This window comes from Aspergillus homomorphus (genome assembly GCF_003184865.1).
Source record: "Aspergillus homomorphus CBS 101889 unplaced genomic scaffold BO97scaffold_4, whole genome shotgun sequence".
Classification (NCBI taxonomy): Eukaryota; Fungi; Ascomycota; class Eurotiomycetes; order Eurotiales; family Aspergillaceae; genus Aspergillus; species Aspergillus homomorphus.
In genome coordinates, this window is record NW_020291890.1 from 811,162 (window position 1) to 835,672 (window position 24,511).

General features: G+C 54.6%; 5 protein-coding genes across 5 annotated transcripts; 2 read left to right on the forward strand and 3 right to left on the reverse strand.

Annotated features, from left to right (window-relative positions):
* Positions 1-282: 282 nt before the first annotated feature.
* Positions 283-5,970, forward strand: BO97DRAFT_440591 (uncharacterized protein; the record flags this gene model as incomplete). Its single annotated transcript, XM_025698093.1, has 2 exons — positions 283-5,303; positions 5,373-5,970. 2 exons carry the CDS (start codon positions 283-285, stop codon positions 5,968-5,970), a joined length of 5,619 nt encoding a protein of 1,872 aa, XP_025555165.1.
* Positions 5,971-6,318: 348 nt separating this feature from the next.
* On the reverse strand, positions 6,319-8,556 carry BO97DRAFT_362350 (3-deoxy-7-phosphoheptulonate synthase class II). Its single transcript, XM_025692460.1, has 6 exons — positions 8,222-8,556; positions 8,051-8,160; positions 7,910-7,973; positions 7,741-7,833; positions 7,637-7,688; positions 6,319-7,573 (listed from the first exon to the last, which is right to left on the reverse strand). Exons 1-6 carry the CDS (start codon positions 8,241-8,243, stop codon positions 6,424-6,426), a joined length of 1,491 nt encoding a protein of 496 aa, XP_025555166.1. The 5' UTR covers positions 8,244-8,556; the 3' UTR covers positions 6,319-6,423.
* Positions 8,557-8,758: 202 nt separating this feature from the next.
* BO97DRAFT_440593 (huntingtin-interacting protein K) lies at positions 8,759-9,626 on the forward strand. Its single transcript, XM_025698094.1, has 2 exons — positions 8,759-9,213; positions 9,331-9,626. The coding sequence occupies exons 1-2, from the start codon at positions 8,872-8,874 to the stop codon at positions 9,433-9,435; spliced, it is 447 nt and encodes a 148-aa protein (XP_025555167.1). The 5' UTR covers positions 8,759-8,871; the 3' UTR covers positions 9,436-9,626.
* A 157-nt stretch (positions 9,627-9,783) lies between these two features.
* BO97DRAFT_431754 (uncharacterized protein) lies at positions 9,784-18,136 on the reverse strand (the record flags this gene model as incomplete). The annotated part of the gene is made up of 7 exons (XM_025697503.1): positions 9,784-10,957; positions 11,054-11,738; positions 12,567-13,605; positions 13,661-14,373; positions 14,425-15,634; positions 16,631-17,893; positions 18,005-18,136. 7 exons carry the CDS (start codon positions 18,134-18,136, stop codon positions 9,784-9,786), a joined length of 6,216 nt encoding a protein of 2,071 aa, XP_025555168.1.
* A 1,875-nt stretch (positions 18,137-20,011) lies between these two features.
* BO97DRAFT_421258 (ABC transporter ATP-binding protein) lies at positions 20,012-24,437 on the reverse strand (the record flags this gene model as incomplete). The annotated part of the gene is made up of 6 exons (XM_025696707.1): positions 20,012-20,907; positions 20,961-21,083; positions 21,141-23,019; positions 23,078-23,741; positions 23,795-24,190; positions 24,400-24,437. The coding sequence occupies 6 exons, from the start codon at positions 24,435-24,437 to the stop codon at positions 20,012-20,014; spliced, it is 3,996 nt and encodes a 1,331-aa protein (XP_025555169.1).
* Positions 24,438-24,511: the final 74 nt, after the last annotated feature.

The window sequence follows — 24,511 nt, forward strand, 5'->3', positions numbered from 1 at the left end:
CACACCCTTACCAACCACCCCTCCCCCTGCGTATTACGACACCACTGCATACTTTTAGGGGGACTTTGACATAGTGACCATTGTTCTGTCACTTGTCACTGATAACCGGTCACACAATGAGCAGAGTGGCCCGTCGATATTGAACCGGACCCTCCTCCCCGCGCGACACCGACAACACAGCCAACCAACCGTGAAAGGGACCATACAACAACAACCACAACAACAAAAAATAATCAGCACATCCGACCTTCGCCGCACGCGGCACACATAACACTACTCACAATGGCTCGCGCAGCGATCATCCCACAGTCACCGCCCAAGCGGACGACGCGCACCAGGACCAAGGGATCGACAGCAACGACCTCCACGACCTCCACCGCCAACAAGGCAGCCCCGAAGACAACCAAGGCGCGAGCACCCAGCTCAGCTACGGAAGCGCGCAAACGCGGCGCCCGGACCGCGTCAGTCACGACCAGCAAGCAGCGCGTCGAGGAGGATGTCGACGCGAGCACGGACGACGAGATCGACATGTTCGGCGGGAGCGGGAGCCGGAGCGGGAAGAGCGCGTCGACGACGACGATGACGACGAAACCCAGAGGAAGGCCGACGACGAAGACGGGAGCAACCACAGCATCGGGCTCAGCCCGCACCAGGAAGACTCCGGTCGCTGCAACGACGCCGGTGATGGTGGACTCGGACAGTGATAATGAAGACGAGCTGGCTCAGACGGAGGCGCCGAAGAAGCGCGCTGGGAGACCGAAGGCTAAGGCGGCTGCGGGTGCTGCTGCTGCACCCAAGACTCGGGGCCGGCCGAGAGGGGCGGCGGCGGCCGCTGCGAAGCCCAAGGTAGTCGATGAGTTGAAGGAGAATACGCGGCTGAATGCGCGGGGGTTCACGGATATCGACTTCTCGGCATCTCATGATGCCCCTGCTCCTCCGAAGCAGGTGTATATCACTACGAATTCGTCGTCGGTGAGGTCGAATTTGCTGCGTGGTCCGGCTAAGAAGAAGACGGTCACTTTCCAGGATCCCACTGAGACGGACGCGGATGAACTGGACGCCGAGCCGTCGCCTCCGCCTGCTGGCAGGAAACGGGGAACGACGGTCGCGGGTCGTCAGTCAGGTCTTGCGTCGAAACCGGTCCGGAAGCCCGCGGCTACCTCTGGTAGGGGCCGTAAGCCTGCCGCTGCGAAGAAGGATGGCGCGAAGCCCCTCTCGCCGAAGAAGGCGACGCAGGTCGCCAAGGGGATCTCTTCGTACGCCAGCTCGGATGGCGAGGACGACGAGTTGAGTGCGGACAAGGATCAGATGAAAGCATTTGTACAATCGCCTCCCAAGCAACACGGATCAGAAAACGCCGGTCTCAGCTCCCCGGTCAAGAAGATCAATCTGACTGGACGCTTCCGCAAGTCCCTCGATGAGAATGGCGAGCCTTTGCCCGGACCTCGACGGTCGATTGACTTCAATGACAACCTTCTCATGTCAAGTCCCGCCCGTCGTCCGCCCCCGTCGCCTTTCAATTTCACCATGAGGGAAACTCCCAAGCGAGGCGGGGGTTTCACTCTCCGCAGTGATACCAGGCCCTTGTCGCAACCCACCTTGTCGCCCACCCTCAATTCTCCCCTCAGGCTATCTCCGAAGAAGGCAAACCTCGAAACTCCCCTGCGTGGAAACCTCTTTGGTGCCAGCACCGGAGCGTTGTCTCAGCCGAACTTCACCCCGGGGCGGAACTCACCTCTGAAATCGTCGCCCAGAAAAGGCCTGTTTGGTGCGTCTTTCATGTCTCAGTCCCAGCCGGAGCCATCCGCCACCCCCTTGAGACATAGCACGTCTCTTTTGCAAAGTCCCGCGAAGAAGGTCGCTACCCCATTCAAAGCCTCGCTATCCGTCATGAAGAGCCCGGTGCCCGAAGAATCCGAGCACGAGAACGAAAATGCAGGTGAACCGGAGCACAATGAAGCCTTCGATGACTCTCATGTCGAGGAGTCTCCTCTGCGACTTATGCAGACGAGGTCAGAGGTGCAAGTCGAGGAGGATGAGGATGTGGCATCAGAGAACGACGAACTCGACCCCGTTAGCACCACCCCACCTCATTCGCCCTCTGCTGCACGGCATTATGAGAGCGGCGCGACGGATGGAAAGACCAGTGAGCGTGACTCTGAGGAGACTATCGAGTACGTTGAGGATGGCTCTAGTACGGTTGCTGAGGAAAATGTTGAGGATGAGGACGAGCGTGTCGACAATAATGTCGAGGAAGAGGCTGGCCAAGCCGACGATCAGGTCTTGGAAGAAGACACGCCAAGTACCACAGAGGCCCTTGATTTTGACGGGCTGGAAGCGGATGACCCTGACGCCGAGACTGTCGATGAGCCTATGGAGGAAAATGCTGAGATGGTCGAAGAGGCTGCTAAGGAGGTCATTGAGAACCCCATTGCGGAACCCATTGAAGAACCGACTGAGAAGGCGACGGACGACTCACCGCAAGAGGATGATACTGAGGATAACAAGGATTCTCAAGATCCCTCTCACACGGAGAATCATGATATGCAGGATGATGTCGAGCCCGAGGGCGAAGCACAAGAGCATATTGACGAGCTTGCCCGTGATCGCGGAGTCTCGGCTGACGAGACACTTGACGACGATTCTGACAGGGAGTATCAAGAACAGGGTGATGATGTTGTTGATCACGACCAAGATGTGGCTGGTACTGTATCTGATGCTGAAGACGAAAATCTGGATACATTCGCCCAGGAAAGCGCCGAAACGCCCAAGTCACCTCAAGAGCGGAAGGTTGAGCAGCCAACTGTCCAGGGTAACCAAGAGCAGTCTTTTCCCGGTCTCCGAAGCGGCTTAGTCGAGGGCCTTGAAGACGTCTTTGTCGACCACCCTACAGTACCTGAAGAGGCGAGGCAGCGTCTCGAAGCTTCGGATACGGAAGATGATCCTGACATGATGGAAACTGATGACGACGTTGACGCTGCTGAGGAAATTGCCTTCAGTGATGACCAGGAGGTGGTCAACGAGGATGGCGTCTTCGAGGAAAATGAGGCCACCATTGTCGCTGCCGAAACAACTGAACTCATTCCGCCCATTACCGTCCCCATCGTGCCGTATGAGGTTGAAGAACCCGAGAATCCCTGGAGCCCAATCCGCGAAGCATACTACCGAGCGATGAAGAATATCTCGCCCATCCGCGTTCTACCCGATAGCCCAGTTCGGCGGAATATGAGCTTCGGTTCCACTATTGACAGCCCCAGCCCAGTCAGACATGGCTTTACCGTGGATAGCAGTGATAACCAAGACCCCTTTGTCGATGCTGGTGCGCCAACCCCGCTTCGCAGACGGTCGATCAAGCGATCCATCTTCGACAACGCCCCGCGCTTCACGCCGCTGGCGCAGCAGTTCAGCCAGTGGAAGGCCAGCAGCCCCGCCCGATTCCAGCCCAGGCGCTCCCAACGCCCCCGCAAGGGTATTTTCTCCTTGGGCGGCAGTCGGAGATCATCTAGCAATGCGCCGCGTACCCCTAATGAGGTCACGTATCCTCAGATTAATAGCCATGCGGACACTTCTGAGGAAGTGCCTGTTCAGGCTGAAGATACTGAGGAGGAAGTGCCTGTTCAGGCTGAGGCTGCTGAGGATGAAGAAGAAGTTGCCGAGGACGAGGAGCCCCAGATCTATGAGGACTTCAGCCAGGATTCGCAGCTGGAGGAGGATGAAGTTGTTGAGCCTGCGCTGACTGATGAGGTCGTTGAGCCTGCTGAAACTGCTCACCCCGAAGGAGACGTTGTTGATGAGCTTGTTGAACCTGCTGAGACTGCTGCGCCGGCTGAAACTGCTCAGGTCGAAGCAGAAGTTGTTGATGAGCCTGCTGAGTCTGCTCATCCTGTCGAGTCTGCTGAGGCTGCCGGGGCTGAAGCAGAAGTCACGGATGAGAACGCAGAGACTGAGATCTATGAAGATCCTAGCCAGAGCTCTTATCCGGGAGAGACCGACAGTGCTGAGACAACTGAGCCTGCTGAGGCTGCCGAGGCTGAAGAAGAAGTCACGGATGAGAACGCCGAGACTCAGATCTATGAAGATCCTAATCAGAGCTCTTATCCAGAAGAGACCGACAGTGCTGAGACAACTGAGCCTGCCGAGGCTGAAGAAGAAGTCACGGATGAGAACGCCGAGACTCAGATCTATGAAGATCCTAACCAGAGCTCTTATCCGGAAGAGACTGACGCTGCTAAGACAACGGAGCCTGCTGAAGCTGTCGAGCAAAGCACTGAAGTGGTCGATGGTGCCCAGACTCACGAAGACCCTGGTCAGTACTCACATTCGGAAGAGCTCAACGCGGCTGAGACCAGAGAGCAAATCTCCGAGGCAGTCGATGGTCCTCAGATCTACGAGGACCCCAGTCAGAACTCCCAACTAGAGGAGGTTGACCGCACTGAGAATGTTGAGCAGACGGAAGGCTCTGTGGCAGACATCCCAAGTGGAACAGAGGTTGAGGCTACTCCTGACAACTATGTCGAGGACGCTCACCGCGAAGAGAATCTGGCGGAGAGCGCCCCTGTACCAACGAGCCCGGCCGCTGCAACTGAATCATTCGAAGAGAACAAGGAAAACGATGTCTTCTCTAATATCCCTCTGTTCACACCTGTCAAGAACAGAATCCCTCAGATGCAGACCGTACACACTGTCTCCAAGGTACCTCTAAAGCCCGAAGGTCAGATTTCGCCCTTGAAGATTTCACGCAAGAGAGGCCTGTCGCTTTCGGGCGCTTCGCCTGTTCGTGCCTCCACCCGAATTCGCACTTCGACTTTCGCCCCTAGCCAGCAGACTGCTCCACCCTTGTCGCCTCGGAAATCGCCAAGACTCCAACGAACCTCGATGTCGAAACCAGTCGCTCCGGTAACTAATAACACCCAGGCCAGGAGTGAGCGATCGACACCTGCGAAGCGCCCTCCACAGTCACCCAGCCCCACCAAGAGTGCAAAGGCCCCCAGGAGAAGCATGACCTCACAAGCACCCAAGCTAGCTCTGCAAGGCGCAGTTGTCTATGTGGATGTTCACACTACGGAAGGCGAGGACGCCAGTGGCATTTTCATTGAGCTTCTGCAGCAGATGGGAGCCAGATGCATCAAGAACTGGTCCTGGAATCCCCGCGCAAGCCTGGCACCGGAAGAAGGGACCGAGCCAAAGGAGGGCAAAGTGGGCGTTACCCACGTGGTCTTCAAGGACGGTGGCGTCCGGACTCTGGAGAAAGTCCGACACGCGCGTGGCCTGGTAAAGTGCGTCGGAGTCGGCTGGGTCCTCGAGTAAGTCTTTTCCACCCCCGGCAACTCCGCAACAACTGCTCCGATCGAAATACTAACCGTGACTACCAGCTGCGAGCGAGAGAACAAATGGCTCGACGAAACCCCATACGCCGTGGACAGCTCCATCATCCCGCGCGGCGGCGCCAAACGCCGCAAGAGCATGGAACCGCGCGCGCTGAGCAACGTGAACGGGACGCTCGTCAAGGCCCCCGCGACGGCGACCACAAACACCACCACGTCCATGGACCGCCGCCGCTCGGGCATCGCGCGCAGCACTGTGGAGAGTTTCACGCGCGAGCACACGCCGTCCTCCCGCGAGGCGTCGTCCACCCCCGAGGTGCCCGTTGCCGCTACCTCAGCCACCATGTATACGGCCGGCCACACCGAGCCCGACCAGCACTACTGCCACACGCCCAAGACCCCGGGGTCGTCCGCCTACGCCTTCGACATGGACGCCATTGGCATGTCGCCCGCCACCCCGTTCTACCTTTCGCAGCGCACCAAGCTCGTCCAGCAGACCTGCCCGCCCAAGCAGACCCGCCAGGGGCTGTTCACCAACCCGGGCCCCGCACGCGAGCCGACCCAGAAGCTGCGCTCCAAGCTGGAGGCCGCCCGCCGTAAGAGTCTGGCCTATAAGCCGCGCGTGGGCAGTCCTCTCGTCGAGTGATATCTGATTTTGTTGTCTTTTGTGCTTGGTGTTCGCTCTTGGTGTTCGTTCTATCGGGTTCTTCGGGTTGTGAATATTGGGTTTGTTAACTATTGCTTTGATTCTTTTGATACCTACATACCCCATTTGTAAAGTGGTTCATGGGTCTATTCTTTTATTGCTGGGTGATATGGATATTCATATTCTGTCTTAAATAAATAACTTGGTCAATTCTCCTGAATGCTTCATCTTCCGTGTACTAGCTCATTTTCCTTGAAACTCGGTGTGGAATCTGGATAATCCACCTAGACTGAGATTGATATACCCGAAAAGTACTTCTTCCTTGTTGAGCACTATTCATGATAAATTCTCACATTGTACCTAACACGCTTTGCGTAAACCTAACCTAAACCAACCAATCATGCTGAAAATATATCGTGCCCTTTCTCTCCCCAGATAATTGGGTTCAAAGGATTAAATGGAATTCACCCTCCCACCCTCGGACTCATCCATATCCCGATAGAACCCAGCAACCAGGAACGCCAACTCCAGCGCCTGCTTCTCATTCAACCGGGGATCACAGAAAGTGGTATAGCGCTCCCCGAGCCCTTCCTCCGTCAACCCCCCAGCACCCCCGACACACTCCGTGACCGCCTCGCCCGTCAACTCCAAATGCATGCCGCCCAGAAACGACCCATGCGCGCGATGGATCTCCAACGCCTGCCGCAACTCGGACAGAATGTCACTGAAATGCCGCGTCTTCACGCCCGAGGGCGTGCTCTGCGTGTTACCGTGCATCGGATCGCACTGCCACACGGGCAGGTGGCCGGCGCGCTGCACGGCCTCGATGTGCGCCGGCAGATGCGCGGCAATCTTGCTGGCTCCGTAGCGGGAGATCAGCGTCACTTTGCCGACTTCCCGGAAGGGGTTCACTACGTCCAGGAGTTGGGTTAATTCTTCCGGGGTCATGCTGGGTCCGATTTTGATGCCGATGGGGTTGGCGAGGCCGCGGAAGAATTCCACGTGCGCGCCGTCGAGTTGGCGCGTTCGGTCGCCGATCCAGAGGAAGTGTGCCGAGGTTGCGTAGTAGGATTTGATTGCATGGGATGGAGGGGGTTGCGGGGTTGTGCTTGTTGTTGTTGTTGTGGTTGTTGTTGTTTCTGGCGGGGGAGGGGAGAATAAGGAGAATGCCGGTGCTGCCGGCGTTGGCGGGGCAGGGTTGCGGAGCAGGCGCGTGAGACTTGTCTCGTATTCGAGGAGCAGGCCCTCATGGCTGGTGTAGACGTCGACGGTCTCGACGCCGCGGTCCGTGTCGATCCCCACCGTCTGCATGAACCGCAGCGCGTCCTTGACCCGCGACACGATCCGCTCGTACTTCTCCTTGATCGCCGGCGTGATCACATGGCCCAGCCCCCAGTCCAGCGGCGAGTGCAGGTCCGCCAGCCCCGACGACAGCGAGGCGCGCAGGTAGTTCAGCGTCGCCGCCGAGTGGAAGTACGCTGATACCAGGCGCGACGGGTCGGGTCTGCGTGATTCGGGCGTCGCGTCGAAGCCGTTGATGTTGTCGCCGCGGAAGGAGGGCATCTCTACTCCGTTGATGGTTTCCATGGGGCTCGATCGGGGTCTTTTGGATAGGATTAGCTGGTTGACACGATGTTAAAGCAATGAGGCACAGGGCATAGCATACTTCGCAAATTGCCCCGCTATCCGCGCAATACGCACAACTGGCTTATTCGCTCCTAGAATCTCCGCGTGAGCACGACCCTTATGTTCGGGGTACGACCGACATACCCCAAATCAGCACCAGACTCATCTGCAAAAGCAGCTTGACCTTCGCTTCGATCATGTCCTGGTTACAGTAATCGAATAGCTCCGCGCAGTCACCTATCGTGGACATTATTAGCTCTCTCGCTCCCCTTTCTCTTCCTCTTTCCTACCCCTCCTCAAGACATATACTCACCACCCTGAAGCACAAACGCCTTCCCCAGCGCGACATTTCTCAAGCTCTTCTTGAGGTTCGCAACCTGCAATTATCATGATCACTATCAGTAAACCCAGCCCCCTCTAGAATGCGCATTCGGAAAGAAAGAAAGAAACTCACCTCCTGAGTGGTCACCAACGGCGGAAGCTTGCGCAGTTTCTGGAGGGCTAGTTCCGCGGCCTCCGGGTCGTCGTATGTGACACATTGCTTGGCGGGTTTGGAGGTCCACGCTGGATAACGTTAGCTACCGCCAACTACCATTGATCAAGGTAAGGATAGGGTAGAACATACAAGTGGGAGACCAGGTCTCCATGCTGACTGAGTCCTGTGATTGAGTGTGATGGGCGGGTGGTGAAAGCGAATGATCGACGGGCTGAATGCGTGGTGACAGCGGTGCAGGTGTATACTGCTTAGACCCTATTTTCCGATGACCACTTCGCCTTTGACTGATAATCGGATATCGACCGGGCGGGACGAGAATGTATTGTGAGGAATGAGAGTGAGAAGTAAGGAAGAGGAAGAAGAGAGACAAAACAGGGAGGGAGAAAAAGAGATAAATAAAGACACGAAGAAATGGTTACACGGCGCTAAGGGGTGCGATGATTCATTCTTGGATGGGTCTGGAGTGTGATAACTAGTTGGTAGTATAAGGAAGTAAATGAAAAAGAGCACGGCTATTCGCGGCCTGAGTCATTTTTGGCGGCCCGGCGCTAAACTACTTGTGGCTTGGTCTCGGTCTGTTCTGTTCTTGTACTCTTCCTAAACGTCATGGTGTTGTCGAGAACATGAACTTAAGCATAAGCTTGAACATGAGCTTTAGCTTGAGCTTGGGTTTGAGCTTGCACACACACATATGCTTGATTCTTCAGCATCGATGATCCATCTACCCCCAAAGAACTCGAACTAAACTAATCCAATCCAAACCAATCCATCCATCCACAATGTCCGACTCCATCCCCTCCGCCCACGCTGACCCCGAGCAACCCCCACTCCCCGCCGCCAACGCCGAGGACCGCAAAGCCGCCGCCGCCCTCTCCGCCCTCCACACCACCGAGATCACCACTACCGACTCCGCCGCGAGCGCGAAGGTGACCTCTGCTGCGGATCAGGAGGCCCTGGGGAAGGCGATGAGCCGGCTTGAGATCGCGGCTGGGCTTAATGCAGGCAAGAAGCGGGCGGGGACGGCGACGGCGACGGCTACGGATACACAGCGGGGCAAGGAGGGAGGGGAGGTCGTGAAGAAGAAGGCGGTTAAGGTTAGCGCTGAGGATGTTAATCTCTTGGTAGGTTTTGCAATTGCTTCGCATTCGAGAGAGGAGGCGTACTGTCTTGGTTGGTTGGTTGGTGGGTTGGTTGGTTTCAGGACATGCTGGGCTAATCTTGGTCGGTGTGTGTGCTAGGTGGACCAGTTGGATTTGAATAAGCTCAAGGCTACGGAATTGTTGAAGGCGCATGATGGGAGCGTTGTCCGGGCGATCAAGGCGTTTATCACCCCTGCTTGCTAGTACCCGTGCTTAAAGGCTGCTGGTCAGTCGGGTTTCGGAAGTGGGTTGCTTGGGGGGGTAGATGAACGTGCTGTGCGATTGATTGTCTGCGCTTATGCAGGACAGAAAACCCCGGAAAGGGAGGGAGGGGTAGCTGATTTAGATTCCCACTACCTGCGAAATTGCAAAGGCCTGTAAAAGCTATGGAACAGAAAATTGCCATAATGCATCATAAGTAACATCAATCATATCGAACATGTCTCATGAGGGTTCATGCCAACTCTATCAGTCAACCTGTAATGCCATGTCGTATATATCGTCGCATGTACAGTCTATAGTTCGCATCCCAGTGGCAACAGTGAACCGCCCTTACCGGCGCTCATCAGGCCACTCATCCTCTTCTTCCTCCAATACCTTTTTCTTCTTCTCGATGCCTTTACCCTCATAGATCAGGAACAGGGCGAACCAGCCTAGCAAGGCCTCCAGGGCCAGCGCCCACCATATCCCGCCGACAAAGTTATGCTCCAGCCCCAACCCGAGACCCCAACCGCCGATGAGAGGGCCCAGAGTACGGGCGCCACTGGCGATACTCTGCGCCACTCCGTGAATGGTACCGAGAACTGAGGGATCAGTGACACAGTTGTTCACCAGGATGACAGCGGCAGGGAGCGCGAACGTGCGCGAGATGACCTGCAGTCCCACGACAACCGTGAATGCAGGCCAGACCACCCAGGGCACGCGCGGGAGCACGAGGAGGAAAGGCATCATCGCGTATGCCAGGGGTGAGAACGGCAGGAACGTCCGGAACGAGGTCAACGTCCCCAGGTGGCCTTGCACGCGGGGGTAGATGAAAATCTGCAACGGCAACCCGATGACCCCGATGATCGCCGTCGCCATGCCGACTCGAGACGACGGCAGTCCCAGGCCACCGCTGAAGCGGAAGAAGCCTTTGCGGCTGTCCTCAGGAGCCCTTGGAGTGGGCAGGAAGGTGAACGTCATGGAGTTGAAGGCGCTGGTGTGGAAGGCCAGGAGAAACTGGACCAGCAAGGTTAGAAGGACATTCGGCGTCCAGATCTGCCAGAAGCTTGGGCGTTTCTGGCGCGGTCGAGCACGCGCACGCCGAGGGCTCGGAGGAGCAGACATGCTGGTCGCGCTGCCGTCAATATACACGGACTCATTGTCCGGGTGGGTTTGAAGCCGACGATAGTAGCGTCCTCGGCGGCGCGAGAAGGACTTGGCGATCATGCGTCCCAGCTTCCGGCCCCAATCGTCTCTGTAGCGCGCGACTTCGTGGGTCTCATGAAGACCCAGAAACACAGCCAAGAATGAAAGAAGAATATAGCACGCGCTCAGAACATTTGGTAACGCATACGGCCACTTCCTCATCCAGCCCACACCATCCGTACCGCCGAGGAACGTCCCAGGACCAAAAAGCTCAGGGTAGGTATTCAGCGGGTCCGCCAACGCACCTCCCAAAACCGGGCCGATGATTACTCCAATATTGAAGCACATAGGTAGCAGAAGGAACGCGCGCGATTGATACCTGGACAACTTAGTTAGCCACAACCATCCGCACTCAAGCATCTCGACAAGGAACGCCAAGCTGTCAGCAACGAGACACCCAGCGAACTAAACTTACTTCTTCTCCTCGATAATCTCCGCAATCATAGTCCTCATAACCCCAACATTACTGTTCAGACACCCGCCCAGGGTACGGAACACTACCGCCGCCGCAAACGAGCGGGAGAACCCGAACCCGAGGCACGAGATACATGTCCCCAACAAACCGATAAGGAGCACTCTCTTGCGTCCCATCCACTCCGCATCCGCCAGACGACCCCACCAGACGGCCGTGAGAAACTGCGCGGCGGTGAAACTGCCCTGGAGTATGCCCGCCTGCGCGGATATGGTCGAGTCCGGCAGAGACGGGTCAAAGGACTTGAGCTGGTAGAACATGTACGCTTGCAGGGAGGTCTGCGTGAGGGGCTCCGACAGGCGCGCGAAGGTCAAGATCGCGAGTTGGCCTTTGTGGGGAAGTGAGGCCCATGTTACTGGTTTTTCGTTGGAGGGGCTCGTGGCCTCGTCAGTGTCTTCGCCTTCGTCGTTGTCGACAGTATCGTTGTCTGTGTCATCGCCGTCACTGCTATTGGCAATGTCTATAGAGAAGCGTCGGGAGGGGATGATGTCCGCGGCGGGTGCAAGGATCCGAGTTTGAACGGAACTGTCATCGTGGATGATGGTGTTATAGCTTGCTTCGTCATCTAGGATGCGGTGTTCAGAGGGAGAAGCTGGGGCAAGGAATTCGCTTCCCTGCTGAGACGGTTCTGGGCGGAGATAAGCAGTAGGAATATCTACATCGCCGATCGAGCGACTGTGGAGATCAGAGTGTGGTTGCGGTGAACTCATCAGCATGAGTAATTATCGCACTGTAAGCCTGACAGTGGTAGCACAAAGATTCAGCTACGTCCAAAGAGGTGGCAAGGAAGAGAGAACGAGAAAGAAAAGCACGTGTGATGCTACTAGGTAGGCTTGGGCGCGCGGAGAAAGAAAAGACAGGCAATCTTCGGCCTAAAAGCTTATCATCGCCACTAGTGCCTCTTTGGGTATTTCCGACCGTTACTTCGGCACTCCATTGCCGATATCTACAACCGTACAGAGTAGTCGTGTACAGTAGCTATTGGGTACGAGGCGAAAGGAAATCGATTATCCAACCCTATCCCACCACACAAACTCGAGTATCAGATCAAACAATGCTAATGGTACACCAAGCAACACACTTTGAGAAACGCCTAATCCAACCCTAGAGGCCGTTGCGGCATGTAGAAGTATAAGAAAGTCCCGTTGAACGATAAACATATAATCGACCTCCTCCATCGCAGACTTGGAACCATGCCTATCGGACGTAAGAATGCTATTAGAATGCCTTTAATCCGAGCAAGCATGGCATTCATCGACGAGTCCAGGTCCCAACACAAGCTTCGTTCTTCAAAGCCAGACACATAGACCGCGAACAGCCCGAATTCGGATATGAAATTGTGCGCAAAGGACAAATGAATGAAAAGAAAGTGGTAAGAGTCGAAAGAACGAATAAGTGACCACAAGTTCAAGCGAGGCGCATTTGGGCACAAAACATTAGTTGCGACGGCTTCCACCACTTCGGCCCGTGATGTCCATGGTACTCTCGAATCCTTCCCAAGGCAACTCATCATCGTCATCGAAGTCCGGTTCAGGAGCCTTGTGAGAAGATTTGACAGAAGTGGCAGTCACGTCACCTGTCCGACCAGCACCCGTATCGATCCCTATCGATTGCAGGGTCACCTCCATTTCCTGCTCGGTCATCTCGCGACCGTCCTGTTTTTGTCCCTCGAGTACATCGTACAAGGCGTAGATCTGATCGGCCTTCATGTCGATGTCTTTCAGCAATTTCTCGATCTTCTCACCCAGCGACTTCCTCTGCCTCTTGCTGAGCGAAGCATCCAGCTTGTTGTATGCACCTTGGTATGCGACCAGCTGCATCTTCAGGTGCGCCAGTTCATCTTCCAAGGCTTTGAGGACGGTCGCTAGTGCAACCTCAGGAGACTGCGCAGGCCGCATAGTGGGTTCCTCATTGAGAACGGAAGGCTCAGGCATACGCTCCGAGACAGGCACGGGCTTGGGGACCTTCACTGTTTCAAGAGTGTGATCGCAGGTGTCACCGGGCATGACACGCTTGCAGACGGTACAGTTCTTGCTATTGTGTTGAGTTGCACTGTCAAGCGCACGCTGCGCGGGTTCAGGTAGCTTGGCCAGATTATCAACAAGGCTGGCAGGATTGAGAGTAATGTCGGGCAAGATAAACGCCGAGGTCATCTCCTCGGCGACCCTCCGCCGTCGCCTGGGAGTAGCAGGGGTTGCGGCGTGGTCAGAGTGGCGCCTGGGACGCTCAACGGGCACTGACAAGTTGCTGTCTCCTTCGGTCATGCTAACCTTGGATGTGGCGGTCAAGTCGCCCATTGCTGAGGCTGGTCTCGCCGGCAGCCCCTTGCTTTCTTTGAGCGATGATTTTCGAAGGACTCCTGGCTTTGCCACGCTCTGGCGGGTAGTGTTCCCAGTCTCGTTTCCAGTCAGATCCTTAGTAGCCGCTGCTTGCCGCTTCTTGCGAGCAAGACGTTCCTCCTCCAGGGTCTTTCGTAGCTGAGCAATTTCGCGTTCCTGGGAATATTGGATCAGTCATAAGCCTACGCAACAATTGGAAGGGGCATCTTACATCAACGAAGCTCAGAAGGGTCAGATCCTGCTCCGCTACCGAAGATTTCTTGGTGTTGTTTGTAATATCGCCTGTGGTTTCAACAGGGTCAGTCACATCTACCTCCTCGACAACCACTCTCTTGACGCGTCGCTTGCCGGCGGTTGGCTGCTTCTTGGACGGGGCATCGCTAGTTCTGGGCTTGCTTCGAGACTTCTCCGCTCTCGGCCTAGATTTATCTTTGGATTGTGAAAGATCAAGCGAGAACAGAGCCTCTTCCGCCCGCTCTCTTTCTAGGCGAGCAATTTCCTTGTCAACCTGAGTGGAGACTCGAGCCTGGGAATCCCCGGGACGGCCGCCCTTGGATCGGGAACGCGAGCTCTTGGAGGTCAGTTCTTTGGTGCTTCTGCTATAATTTTTGCTGCGTTCTGTGTCAAGCTGACTGTCGTCATCGCTAATCTCGGTTGCAGATGTTTGTTCGGACTCAAACGTCTCATCGTGATTGTCGGAGCCGGATGCAAGCTTCGCTAGCTGAGATTTGAGGTCGGAATTCTCTTGACGAAGGGTCTGGACCTCATTCTTCAGATCCTGGGACTCCAGATATGATACGCCCAGCTGGGAGACTGCCATATCACGCTCCCGGTTCAATCGTTTCAAGGCAGTTTCCTGAATCTGAGCCTTCCTTTCGACGACATCCAGTTTGTTCTGTAAAGCGAGGTTCGCTGCATCCAACTCTGAAGAACGGTCAGCCAAACACATCTTATGGGAGTCAGTAATCAACTTACTCTGATTCTCACGCGCAAGGCGATCCTTCCTGTACTCTTCTTCCTCAGACTCATACGATCTTGTACGCGAAATCTTCTCTTTGCCCCGTGACTTGCTCGTCTTCAGTGACGAATTCTCTTGTCTCATTTCTTCGACCTTCTTCTCAGCATCCATCTTAGCCCTCTCAAGTTCGGCCACCTTATCCTGGAGTAGCCTCAACGAAACGAACAGGGCCTTCTCATCCTCTGGAATAGGCACCGCATCGAGCGGAATATGTTCACGTGTCAAGGAAACGTCCATGGCGTCGTGTGGCGGAGAAACGAAGCGCGTAGTCCGGGGACGGTTCTGACGTGCATATACCGGCGTACCATCTTCATATACGCCGGAGACAAGCTCCGACAGATTGGGCAGATCGGGCAGAAGGAATGATTGTTGAGTGGCAGTGTCACCAGCCGTGTTATGCATGCCGCGGGAGCTCGCGGCGGCCTTTCCACGACGCATCTCGCGAGCATAAGCCTCCTGCGAAGCCTTCTCAACAGCGTCCGCGATCTGGTGGGAGAGGTTGGGGTTGCCGAAACGCGTCGGACGCGTGTTGTTGACCGCTGCGGGAGGCCCTTCGTCTTCAAGCAGGGATTCTTCGTAGGCGTCACGGGCCTTTGCGTGCAATTCTGACAGAGTGCGACGCTGGTCTTTGCGAGCCGCCTTGGGATCAAGGTTCTCCTTCTGGGCAAGGCTAGCGCGTCGAATCTGGGCGTCCTTGCGAAGACTCTCGCTAGCAGCCCGTCTTGGCGCGCTACGTAGAGCGGACTTCTGAGGTGTGTTTGAGGTAGGGTAGTCGAGTCTCACGGCGGGTGACGACGAACGAACACTATTCTCGATGCTCATATAGGAGTTTCTCGAATCGTCCAGACGGCGTGTGGGCTTCATGGGTCCTCTTCCAGCTTCAATGGAGATACTGTCATCATCGTCATGGTCCATCTCTTCCTCCGACGTGCCCACCGGGGAGAAGTTGGGAAGGTATTGCTCGAATGTGGAGGTGTTGAAGGCGTAATCTGGCTCTTCGTCCTGCTCGATTTCGCGACGGTTACGTGCACTGCTATGTATGTCGGGAAGTCGTGGACTTCTTCCAATTTCCTTTGTGGACGCGAGAGCTTCGTGTTCGGGGTCAAAGTCGGAGCCAAAGGACGCGAAGCTGTTGGTAGTGGCTTCGCGCGACATATCGAGTATGGCCTACGCGCTAATTGAGATCCAGTCAGCTGTTGACACTGGTAAACCCAGAACCCAGGTTAGCAATTATTTTTTTTCCACTTGCAATGATGCGTGAGGCGTGAGGCGTGAAGCTAGGGGCGTAGGGTAATGTTACCTGGAGTGTGGGAGCTGGGTGGTAGAAGTGCGGGAATGTTTAGATGGCAGCGCGTCGGGCCAGCGCGAGCCTCGACTCTGAAACAGGAAGCAGCAATAAAAAGGTCAGAATCCGAATGCGATAGGGAATTGGGATTTGCGACTGAAGAGAGAAACCATATGACTCTCTTGCCACAGTCAAAGTCCAATGGTAGTTACTCCTAACTGCAGCCTGGAGACCCAAAAGTGCATGCGACAAAACAACCTAAGAAATGAGGAGGTTGGGTTGACTTGCTTTGGGGGGGGAGTGGAACGGGCTGCGGCGGCAGATCGTTTGTTTACTCCGTTCGGGTGGAGCTGCTGACCGCCTTGGATTCCACGGCCACGAGGTGCGGCCGGAACAGCAACGAGCCATGGTCTCTCTCCGCCTTCTTCCGCTAACTTATAGTATCTAGCAAAACATGCTATTATTTGTGATCTCGTTATACTCAAAACTAACCAGTAACTAGCCAAGAAATCTTCCAAGCCACCGTCCTAAATATGTGCAGGCAATGTGAAATGCAAAGCGCCCCCTCCAGTCTGAGGCTGGCGCACGCTATCCTTCCGGGTTGTAAATGTACAAAATGAATGTGTCGATACAAGTCAATAAACAATACCGTCACCTAAGCTCAACGCCTTACTGGCTAACATGGGTTCAGGTGATGAGGACGACGAACATTTGTTCCTAAGGAAATTAAAAGAATATATGCGGGGAAATCTAGAAGTCGTAAATGGTCATAGCCGTCACAAAAACAGGATCAAGTGTAACGGTTTCAATATGTGCAGACGTTATCAACGCGCGAGGAGCGATCAACTGGGTACTTGTGTGTTCGAAGATGGGCGAACATGAGAGTCATCCGTGACCGAATGTTCTTCCATCGATACTTGAACAAGCGGGCGGTCCTCGGCAACATCTTCTAATACGGGCGCGTGAGCCGCCGGAGTTGCGTCTGCTCGCAACGGATTTGTAGGCGTTGTAGGAGTATTGCTGATGGGGCTGGCAGCGTCGATATGGATTGTGGGTAAGGGAGTCAATTCCCGCAGTTGAGGTGCATGTTCGCCTAGTCCAGCAGTTGGACTTTGGTAAGGAGGAGCGTCTCCCCAATCGAGGTCCTCATAATCGGGAGGAGGGATATGGAGGGCGCCGACGTCCCCGCCGTCTTCAGGGCCTGAGAGTGGCCGCCCCAGAGAGTGAGTAGAAGTGGCGTGAGATCGAACTTGGGTCAGAGTATCTGCTTCGGAAATGATAGTGGTACCGGACTGGAAAGATGAGTATGATTCGCCTCGAGAGTGAATGCCGGTAAGTATTGAGCCCGAGGAACGATCGGCCGGTTCGGAGCTCATGCCAGTGGCATCTGTCAGAAGCGGTCGCCGGTCGGAGTCGGGTGAGGAGGCCCGGACACGCGAGCCGTCGTGTCGGACGTATCCTACCTCCGCATATGAGACACTGGAGATACGTCTGTCGCGGCCACGACCCTGACTCTCTGCAAGCGTCGCGCTAAGGTTGGAGTTGCTAGCGTTGGCATTGGCCGATGAACGACTCTGTGCGCGCGCCCGACTCTGCATCCGTAGCTGTTCCAGGCGGGCTTGATCTCCATGAGCACGAGCCTCTCGACGCTCCTGTCGTCGGGCCTCTCGATCGGCTAGCTCCTGTCTCCGTTGCAGACGAATCTGGTACAACGATTCCATCAAGTTTTCTCTGCGCTCTTCCTCCTCCTCGACGGTTTCAGGAAACTCAACCACTACATCCATACCCTCCCGTTCGCCCTCCCGAGCAATGACTTGTTCCGTTGGTTTCGGGCTGGCTGAATATGCAGGAAGAGTGATGATGGACCGGATTGAGGTTTCCCGTCGAACGGCAGTATTGGTGGTGGTGTGCATCTCTGAGCCCCCTTCTGGGGCTGCTTCAGTTGAAGCGTTGCGAGGGTTGTTCGTTGAAGATCCATCCGACACCTGTCCGTACGAGACACCCACATTCCATCGATTCCACCGGTCCTTCAATGACTTTCCAGGTATAAATTTCGGGCGGCATTCCATTCGCCGGAGAGTGCGCAAGACGAAGTAAAGCATCAAGATGAAGGACAGGACGAAGATAATGCAGGCCGCACACTAGAATTGAGGATATAGAGTGTCAGCAAGAGGGGGGATTTCGGGAGTGACTTAGATTCACATTGGGAGGTTATGTTCGTGAAAGCAGAGGGAAAGAATGTGTAATCTCACAATAATGAAGATATTGTTCTTGCTAGTCGTGGTGTGGTCCCCGCCATTGTCGCTGCTCCCCTCGGTGTTTGGGTCGCTGGCCGGGCCATTCTGACGGGCGTCAAAATGCCGGAGGCTGCCTGGAATGTACATGCTGACAAGCTTGGGAGACACAAAAAATTGGCCCAGGGCCTGAGCCTCAAAACATGCAGAGATGTGGGGATTCTGAGCACAGTGGAAGAAATGACAAGCGATGCGATTCAAGTCTGGTTCGGGAGGAAAACTTGAAAGATATGGTAGCCTAGAGCGGGAAAGTGGCGGAACTGGCGGATGAGGTGAGGCTGTATATAAGGTGATACAGACTGGCAGCGGAAGCTTCTGATAGGTGCCAATGTGGTGTGCAGAAGGGAAAGGCAGGGATCCAGAAAGTTTATGGAAGGTCAAAAGATAATAAGAGGGAAATTAAGAAAGAGTAGAGCTGGTGAGAGTAAGATGCGCATGAGGGGGACTGTCACCCTATCCGTGACCTCCATATAGAGAAGAGGGGGAAAGGAAGAAGGAAGAAAAGAAAGAAAGAAAGAAAGAAAGGGAAAAAGGAAAGTCGGAGAACGAGTGAAGGGCAGCAGCAGCAGCTAGACAACTGCAAAGCGGCTAGCTGGTATCAAAGAGTGACGATTGATCAATTGATTGATTGATTGATTATCTGTCCATCCAAGACAAGACAGACCAGCTGCAGCCCAGACAGACCTCGGAGACAGAAAGAAGAGAACTTTGGAAAGAGCTGAGTGAGAGTGAGTGGCTGGGCCCGAGGCAGCCAGCCTGGTTGGAGTGGCTGGCCTTTTCCCTTCCTTTCCCCCTCGTATCCTTATCCTCCCTCCCAAGTCACGACTACACTACCTACCTTGATAATCCTCGCAATTTGACTGCCTCTTCTCCACCCCTCAAATGAGAGATTATATCCATTATATCCTCATCGAATCTCCCCTTATACTCCCCTAAATTAATGATCTCCATTCCCTCCCTCCAAGTAATCAAAGTCAATCTCATGGTGAAACGACCGACCGGATCAAAGTGCCTCCTCCGTGACTGACTTTGGAACGCGATGCCATTTTTAGAACTTGTCAGCGTTCCAGAGTTCCGTTGCCTATCGATAAGCTCCAGGCTCTCCCTCTCCCTCCATGGCTCGATCCTTCCGCTTCCCTCCCAGCATCCGTGCGATACGAGGGGAACCTGTCCTGCTTACGGATATTTGGTTACGGTAACTACGCTGAGGAAAGACGAGAAGACGATGATCAATACGGAGTAGAGACTATGACCTTATAGCCATTCCCGTTGCACGAGTTAGCACGAGAGACGTCATTCGATGGACGGGCGCCAATCATGGCAATAGACGGGCATTTGACACAACGGGTGATTTGAGGTCTATGAGAACCAATAGGCTTCTTTATTGTTGCCGTATTTGCTACCAGCCACCAGATGCATACTCTCCGGGAAATTCGAGGGAACAGAACACTATGATGGTGGCAGTCACAATTCGCACTGATCTACCATGATGAGAGAATTCTGCTCCCCCCGACATCCACTTGAACGAGGTCTCCCCTCGCATCGTGCAGTCAACACAAAACTGTACGTCGTGTCTGCCTCCCCGCAACTGTTTCAGCGAAACCCCACCAGCGATCGAAGCTTACACCTCACCGCTGTACCCCTGCTGGGTGGTTGAGGCTAAGGTACATACTGGACAACATCAACCCGGTCTTGCCGGCCACCCCAGCCGTGGTACGGTCATCTCTATGCACCCACTGAAAGGTGATATGGAACTCTACGGATTGACCCCCAACATGAGAGAAGAAGATTCTATATCGCAAACAGTTTAAAATTCGGCACTATATATTAGTAACTGTACATGACAGTCGAGGCGAAAAGTATACCCAAGACGGGAGAGAAAGAACATGGCAAGCGGCTCTCTCGCCACGTCGCCCTAGGTCTCGTGTCTCAGAATACAGCTTCTTGTGCGCGATATTCCTTATCCTACGCGTCTGTCTCCTTATCCTCGCAGGGATCCTCTATCAAAGCCTTCAGTTTCCCGCCATTTCGGCGCGCAAGCTCGTTGAACGGCCCGTCTTCAACCACGCGACCGTGTTCAAGAACGACGATTTTATCCGCAATCTGCATCATCTCTCGCGCGTGCGTAATAATAAGCACGGTAAGTCCGAGTCGAGCGGCGACTAGGTCCTGGACCGTCTGGCGGATGATCTTTGCATTGGTTGGGTCGAGGCTGGACGTGGCCTCGTCCAGGATCAGGATCTGGGGCCTCCGGATGAGGGCTCGGGCGATGACGAGCCGTTGGGCTTGTCCCCCCGATAATCCGACACCGCCGTCTCCGATGACTGTGAGGTAGCCTTGGGCTAGAGACGAGATGAACTCGTCGATACCAGCTGCCTGGGCGGCAGCGCGTACATGGTAGATCTGGTGGAGTGGGGATGCGTCTTCCAGGCCGTAGGTTATGTTCGCTTGGATTGTCCCGGGGAAGATGGACGGCTGCTGGGACACAATGGAGATGAGGGAGCGCAGGGTTGGGGTGTGCACTTGGTGGATGTCAACACCCGCCAGAGCAATGGTCGGCCACCCGTGGGCGGACCGCGGAATCTCGTATAGATTGAGAAGCAGCGACGTTATGGTGGATTTCCCCGAGCCGGAACGCCCAACGATGGCCGTGCATGAGTTCCTTGGGATGGTAATGGACACATCTTTGAGGACCAATGCGCTAGACCGTGACGGGTACCGAAAGCTGAGCCCCGTGATCTTGACCGGTGCAACTTGGCGGACCTTGAGGCTACCTTTATGCTCATGTGAGCTGCCATTGGGAAGGCTCGCAAGGCGTAATAGCTGGTTGGCCATTTCTTGAGACGTGCCAATCTGCGGGACTATTAGATGGTAAGTAAAAGCCAAGTTGGAACAAGACACTGCGAGAACATACTCCACGACAGAACTGTGCTTGCGTATCCGATGCCGAAAAGGAGCATGGAAAACACACTCATAAGCTCTTCGACGCTGAACTCGGACGAAGATACCAGGACCGCGCCATAATAGAATATCAGGGCTTTATTCGTTAGCACCAGCTCCGTGACTTGGACATCGGACAGGCATCGTTACTCACCACTGACAAAGATGATCATAGAATCGACCAGTCCGAAAAGAGAGCCCGTATAGAGAGCTTTTCTGATACCGATGGTCGTGCACAACGAAGCAGCTTTCAGGTGCTTTTTGTGAAAGAACGGCTCAAGGGTCAAGTTCCTAACGGTCCGGATTTCCGAGAACGTCTCGATAAACACCTCCGATGCGGAGGTCCTGGCCCCAGAAGATCGTCTTTCCCAGAGCCCAGTCGTTCTCTCAAAACCTCTGGTGATGGCGTAGATAACAGGGCCACAAGCTAGAACGACAAGGGTCAGTTTCCAGCAAAGAGCCATACTCCAGATGATAGCAGTCAGGGCAACTGTAGCAGCCACAAGAAGATATCCGCCAAAACGCCCTACGAGATTACGCATTTCCTCTCCATTCTGATTCAGGCACGTGGTAAGCTGGGAGGGCCTGTTCCCTTCCTCGTCGAACCACTTGCGGGGCTGGTCGAGGATTCGAACGAAGCCGATCTTCCGTATACTATCGACCCAAGCCTGGCCGCAGAGATCAAGCAGGTAGTGCATGGCGAAAGACACCACCCCATCAGCCAACGATACACCTAGGACTGCCAATGACCACGTCGACGCACGGGTACTGCTATCGTAGAAGGTCTGCAGCAGCTGCGACAAGCAGAAAGAGAACACAGGGGTCGCCATGGCATGGAGAAGTGTGCTGAAAGACCCGAGCGCCAGAAGCCAACGCTGCCCACTTGTCAAATTCGGTATCATCGTCAAGAGGATCGTTCGTAACGGCAGACGTTCATGCGGCAGGAGACGAGCCGCTTGCTCAGGGTGCTCATCGGCAACCGTCTTATCTATGCGATGAAGCGCATCGTTGTTGAAAGCCACGTGCCGACTGATCCGACTGAGCTGGGCCTTTGCACCATTGGCTTGTATCGTGTTGAGTTCTATCATCTCCATTGCGATGGAATCGATGGATTCTCGCTGCGCGCGGCGTGGGAGCATGGATCCGAAGAGGCTTTGTCTGTTCGACGGCAAGCCACCGGCATGCTCGGTGTCTGTTGACATCATCTCTTTCATGTACGCATCTCGTACTGGGTCATAAAAATCTCGACTTTGAGACGCCGATGGGTCGTGGCCCATCGCGCTGATCGCACTTTCGTCTTCATCGTTTGAATCACCGTTGTCAGTCGTCTTCTTACTCTGCAACGGAAAAAACAGCTTGTTATCTTCCAATTCATGTCTGTACCCAGCGTGGACGACCGAGCCATGCTCTAGAATATATGCGAAGTCACGATCCATGATCTGCGACATATCGTGGGTGATGATGATTGTTGTCTTGCCCCGTCGCCACTCTCGAATGGCTTTCATGATCTCCACTCGGTTGGTGCCATCTAGGGCACTTGTCGGTTCGTCCATGATCAATATGGGGGTGTCTCTGAGTCGAGCTCTGGCGATCGCGACCCTCTGCCTTTGCCCTCCGCTCAGAAAGCTTCCTCCGTGGCCAACACAGGTTTCAATACCTTCGGGCATAGCCTGAATGGTGCTTTCGAGCTTGGCTAAGTTTATGCATTCTTGTATGTCAGGCTTCCGGAGTCGACTGTGATCTCGACTTCCGAATGCAATGTTCATAAAGACAGACTCATTGAAAAGCACGCTCCGCTGCTCAATGAGTGTAATGTTGTTTCGGATCCAGTTAATACTCAACGTCTGAATGGGGTGCCCATCGATAAGGATCTCGCCCGATGTTGGCATATAGAACCGCGCCAGCAGCTGCCCGAGTGTGCTTTTCCCGGATCCGCTCTTCCCTATGACAAAGGTTGTCTCACCAGCCGGGAAGAAGAAGCTTGTCGAGTTCAGGCTGAGTCTGTCCGGCTGCGAGGAGTATGAGAATGAAAGCTGCAATATCAAATCATTAGCGAAGGACCAAGTATGAAACCGAGAAGATGATACACACGTTTTTCACTTCGGTATCACCTTCGCAGACATCGGGGTATGTGGCCCCGTCCAGCAAGCCCGGGGCTTTGCCGTCTGCCCGATCACTCAACGCGTGTCGTAGCGCAATGGAGGCGATTTTGCCTTTCTTCATAACAGCGAGTTGCGGCATGATGAACTCGAATGACTGTGCTGCAGCCAAGCAGGCCCAGAAGGTCCTTAAGACCTCCCCTGCCGAAAGCTCTCCCGAAGTCGCCAAAGAGCTGCCGTACCAGAAGCCTTGAATGAACATACCGAAAGTCATCATCCGTAGAAATGCGATTTGGAGTGAAGTGAAGCGTGCTCGCCTCAGGTAGTAAACTGCAGCTTTATCGATGCTAGTCACGAAGTTCCGGTGTTCGACGACCTGCCCATTGAAGGACTTCACAGCATCTATCGAAGTGGTAGCGCTATCCACAATCTTCGACGCATTCGCAAGCTCGTTCTTCTGCACCTCAAAGCTCGCGTTCATTTTCGCAGACAAGAACGAGATGATGGCAGACAGCACCGGCATCCCGGCCAGCGTGACCAAGGTGAGATTCCACGACGTGTAGAAAGCTAGAATCAGCGATACGATCGCCCGGAACATGTATTGCAGGGCAAGCCCAAATGCCTGCGACGTCGCCTTCTGGAGGTCATCGATATGGCTATCTGGACGTCAGCCTGAGACGAAACCAAGCAGAATTACTATACAACGCACCCCTGGAGGCTCGACAGGTATACACGGGTGCCATCCTGCTGGGTCTCAAACCATTCCTGATCCCTCTTTAAGAGCCCATCGAAGAGCTCCGTCCGAGCGTTGGCAGCCTGCAACTCGCCGAATATGACAAAGAGGGTATAGTAGAACCCATTGCAAATCCAGCTGATCGCCCCCAGTGTAGCCAGTCGGACACAGTACTTTGCCGTAGAGTGAATCAGATCATGGCTAGTGATCGCCCGGCCCCCGAACAATGTGAAGTCATTGAAGATCTGCCCCAGCAGAATCGAGAAAGCCGGCGTCGGGAGACTAGCAATGATAGCGACAACGATACCCCCGAGCAGAGTGGGCGCATGCTTTGCAGTTGTGAAGCTGAACAAAGACAACCAGCCCGAATCTCTGCGTGAAGGTAGTCTGAGAGAGAACGCCGCCATTGTCGATTCGACCTTGCGAATCGATCCTGATGCCTCTTTTTTTTTATCAAGCAAGAGTCTTGATAAACTCTGATAGATACATGGTTTGACGGTAAGTCGTTCTCAAATGATCTGTCCACATTTGAGATGAGACACCCTCCAAAATCTAACACTCTGCCTATGGAGTTCTGGTACGGAGGCGCAACAAAGGGGCTCTCGGCGCAGTCATTCATCGCAGCTGATTTCTCTCATTATCCCGCGGTTTGTCCAAAAGCGGTTATATTGAAGATGTGAAGATAATGATCCA

Bases quoted from the DNA above. Each gene is read 5' to 3' on its own strand.
- BO97DRAFT_362350 (XM_025692460.1), bottom strand. From the start codon at position 8,243: ATGGAGACCTGGTCTCCCACTT. The intron at 7,974-8,050 runs GTGAGTTTCTTT...TGATAATTGCAG, and splicing joins CGTTGGTGACCACTCAGGAG to GTTGCGAACCTCAAGAAGAG. The intron at 7,574-7,636 runs GTATGCTATGCC...CCTATCCAAAAG, and splicing joins ATAGCGGGGCAATTTGCGAA to ACCCCGATCGAGCCCCATGG.
- BO97DRAFT_440593 (XM_025698094.1), top strand. From the start codon at position 8,872: ATGTCCGACTCCATCCCCTCCGCCCACGCTGACCCCGAGCAACCCCCA. The intron at 9,214-9,330 runs GTAGGTTTTGCA...TGTGTGTGCTAG, and splicing joins CTGAGGATGTTAATCTCTTG to GTGGACCAGTTGGATTTGAA.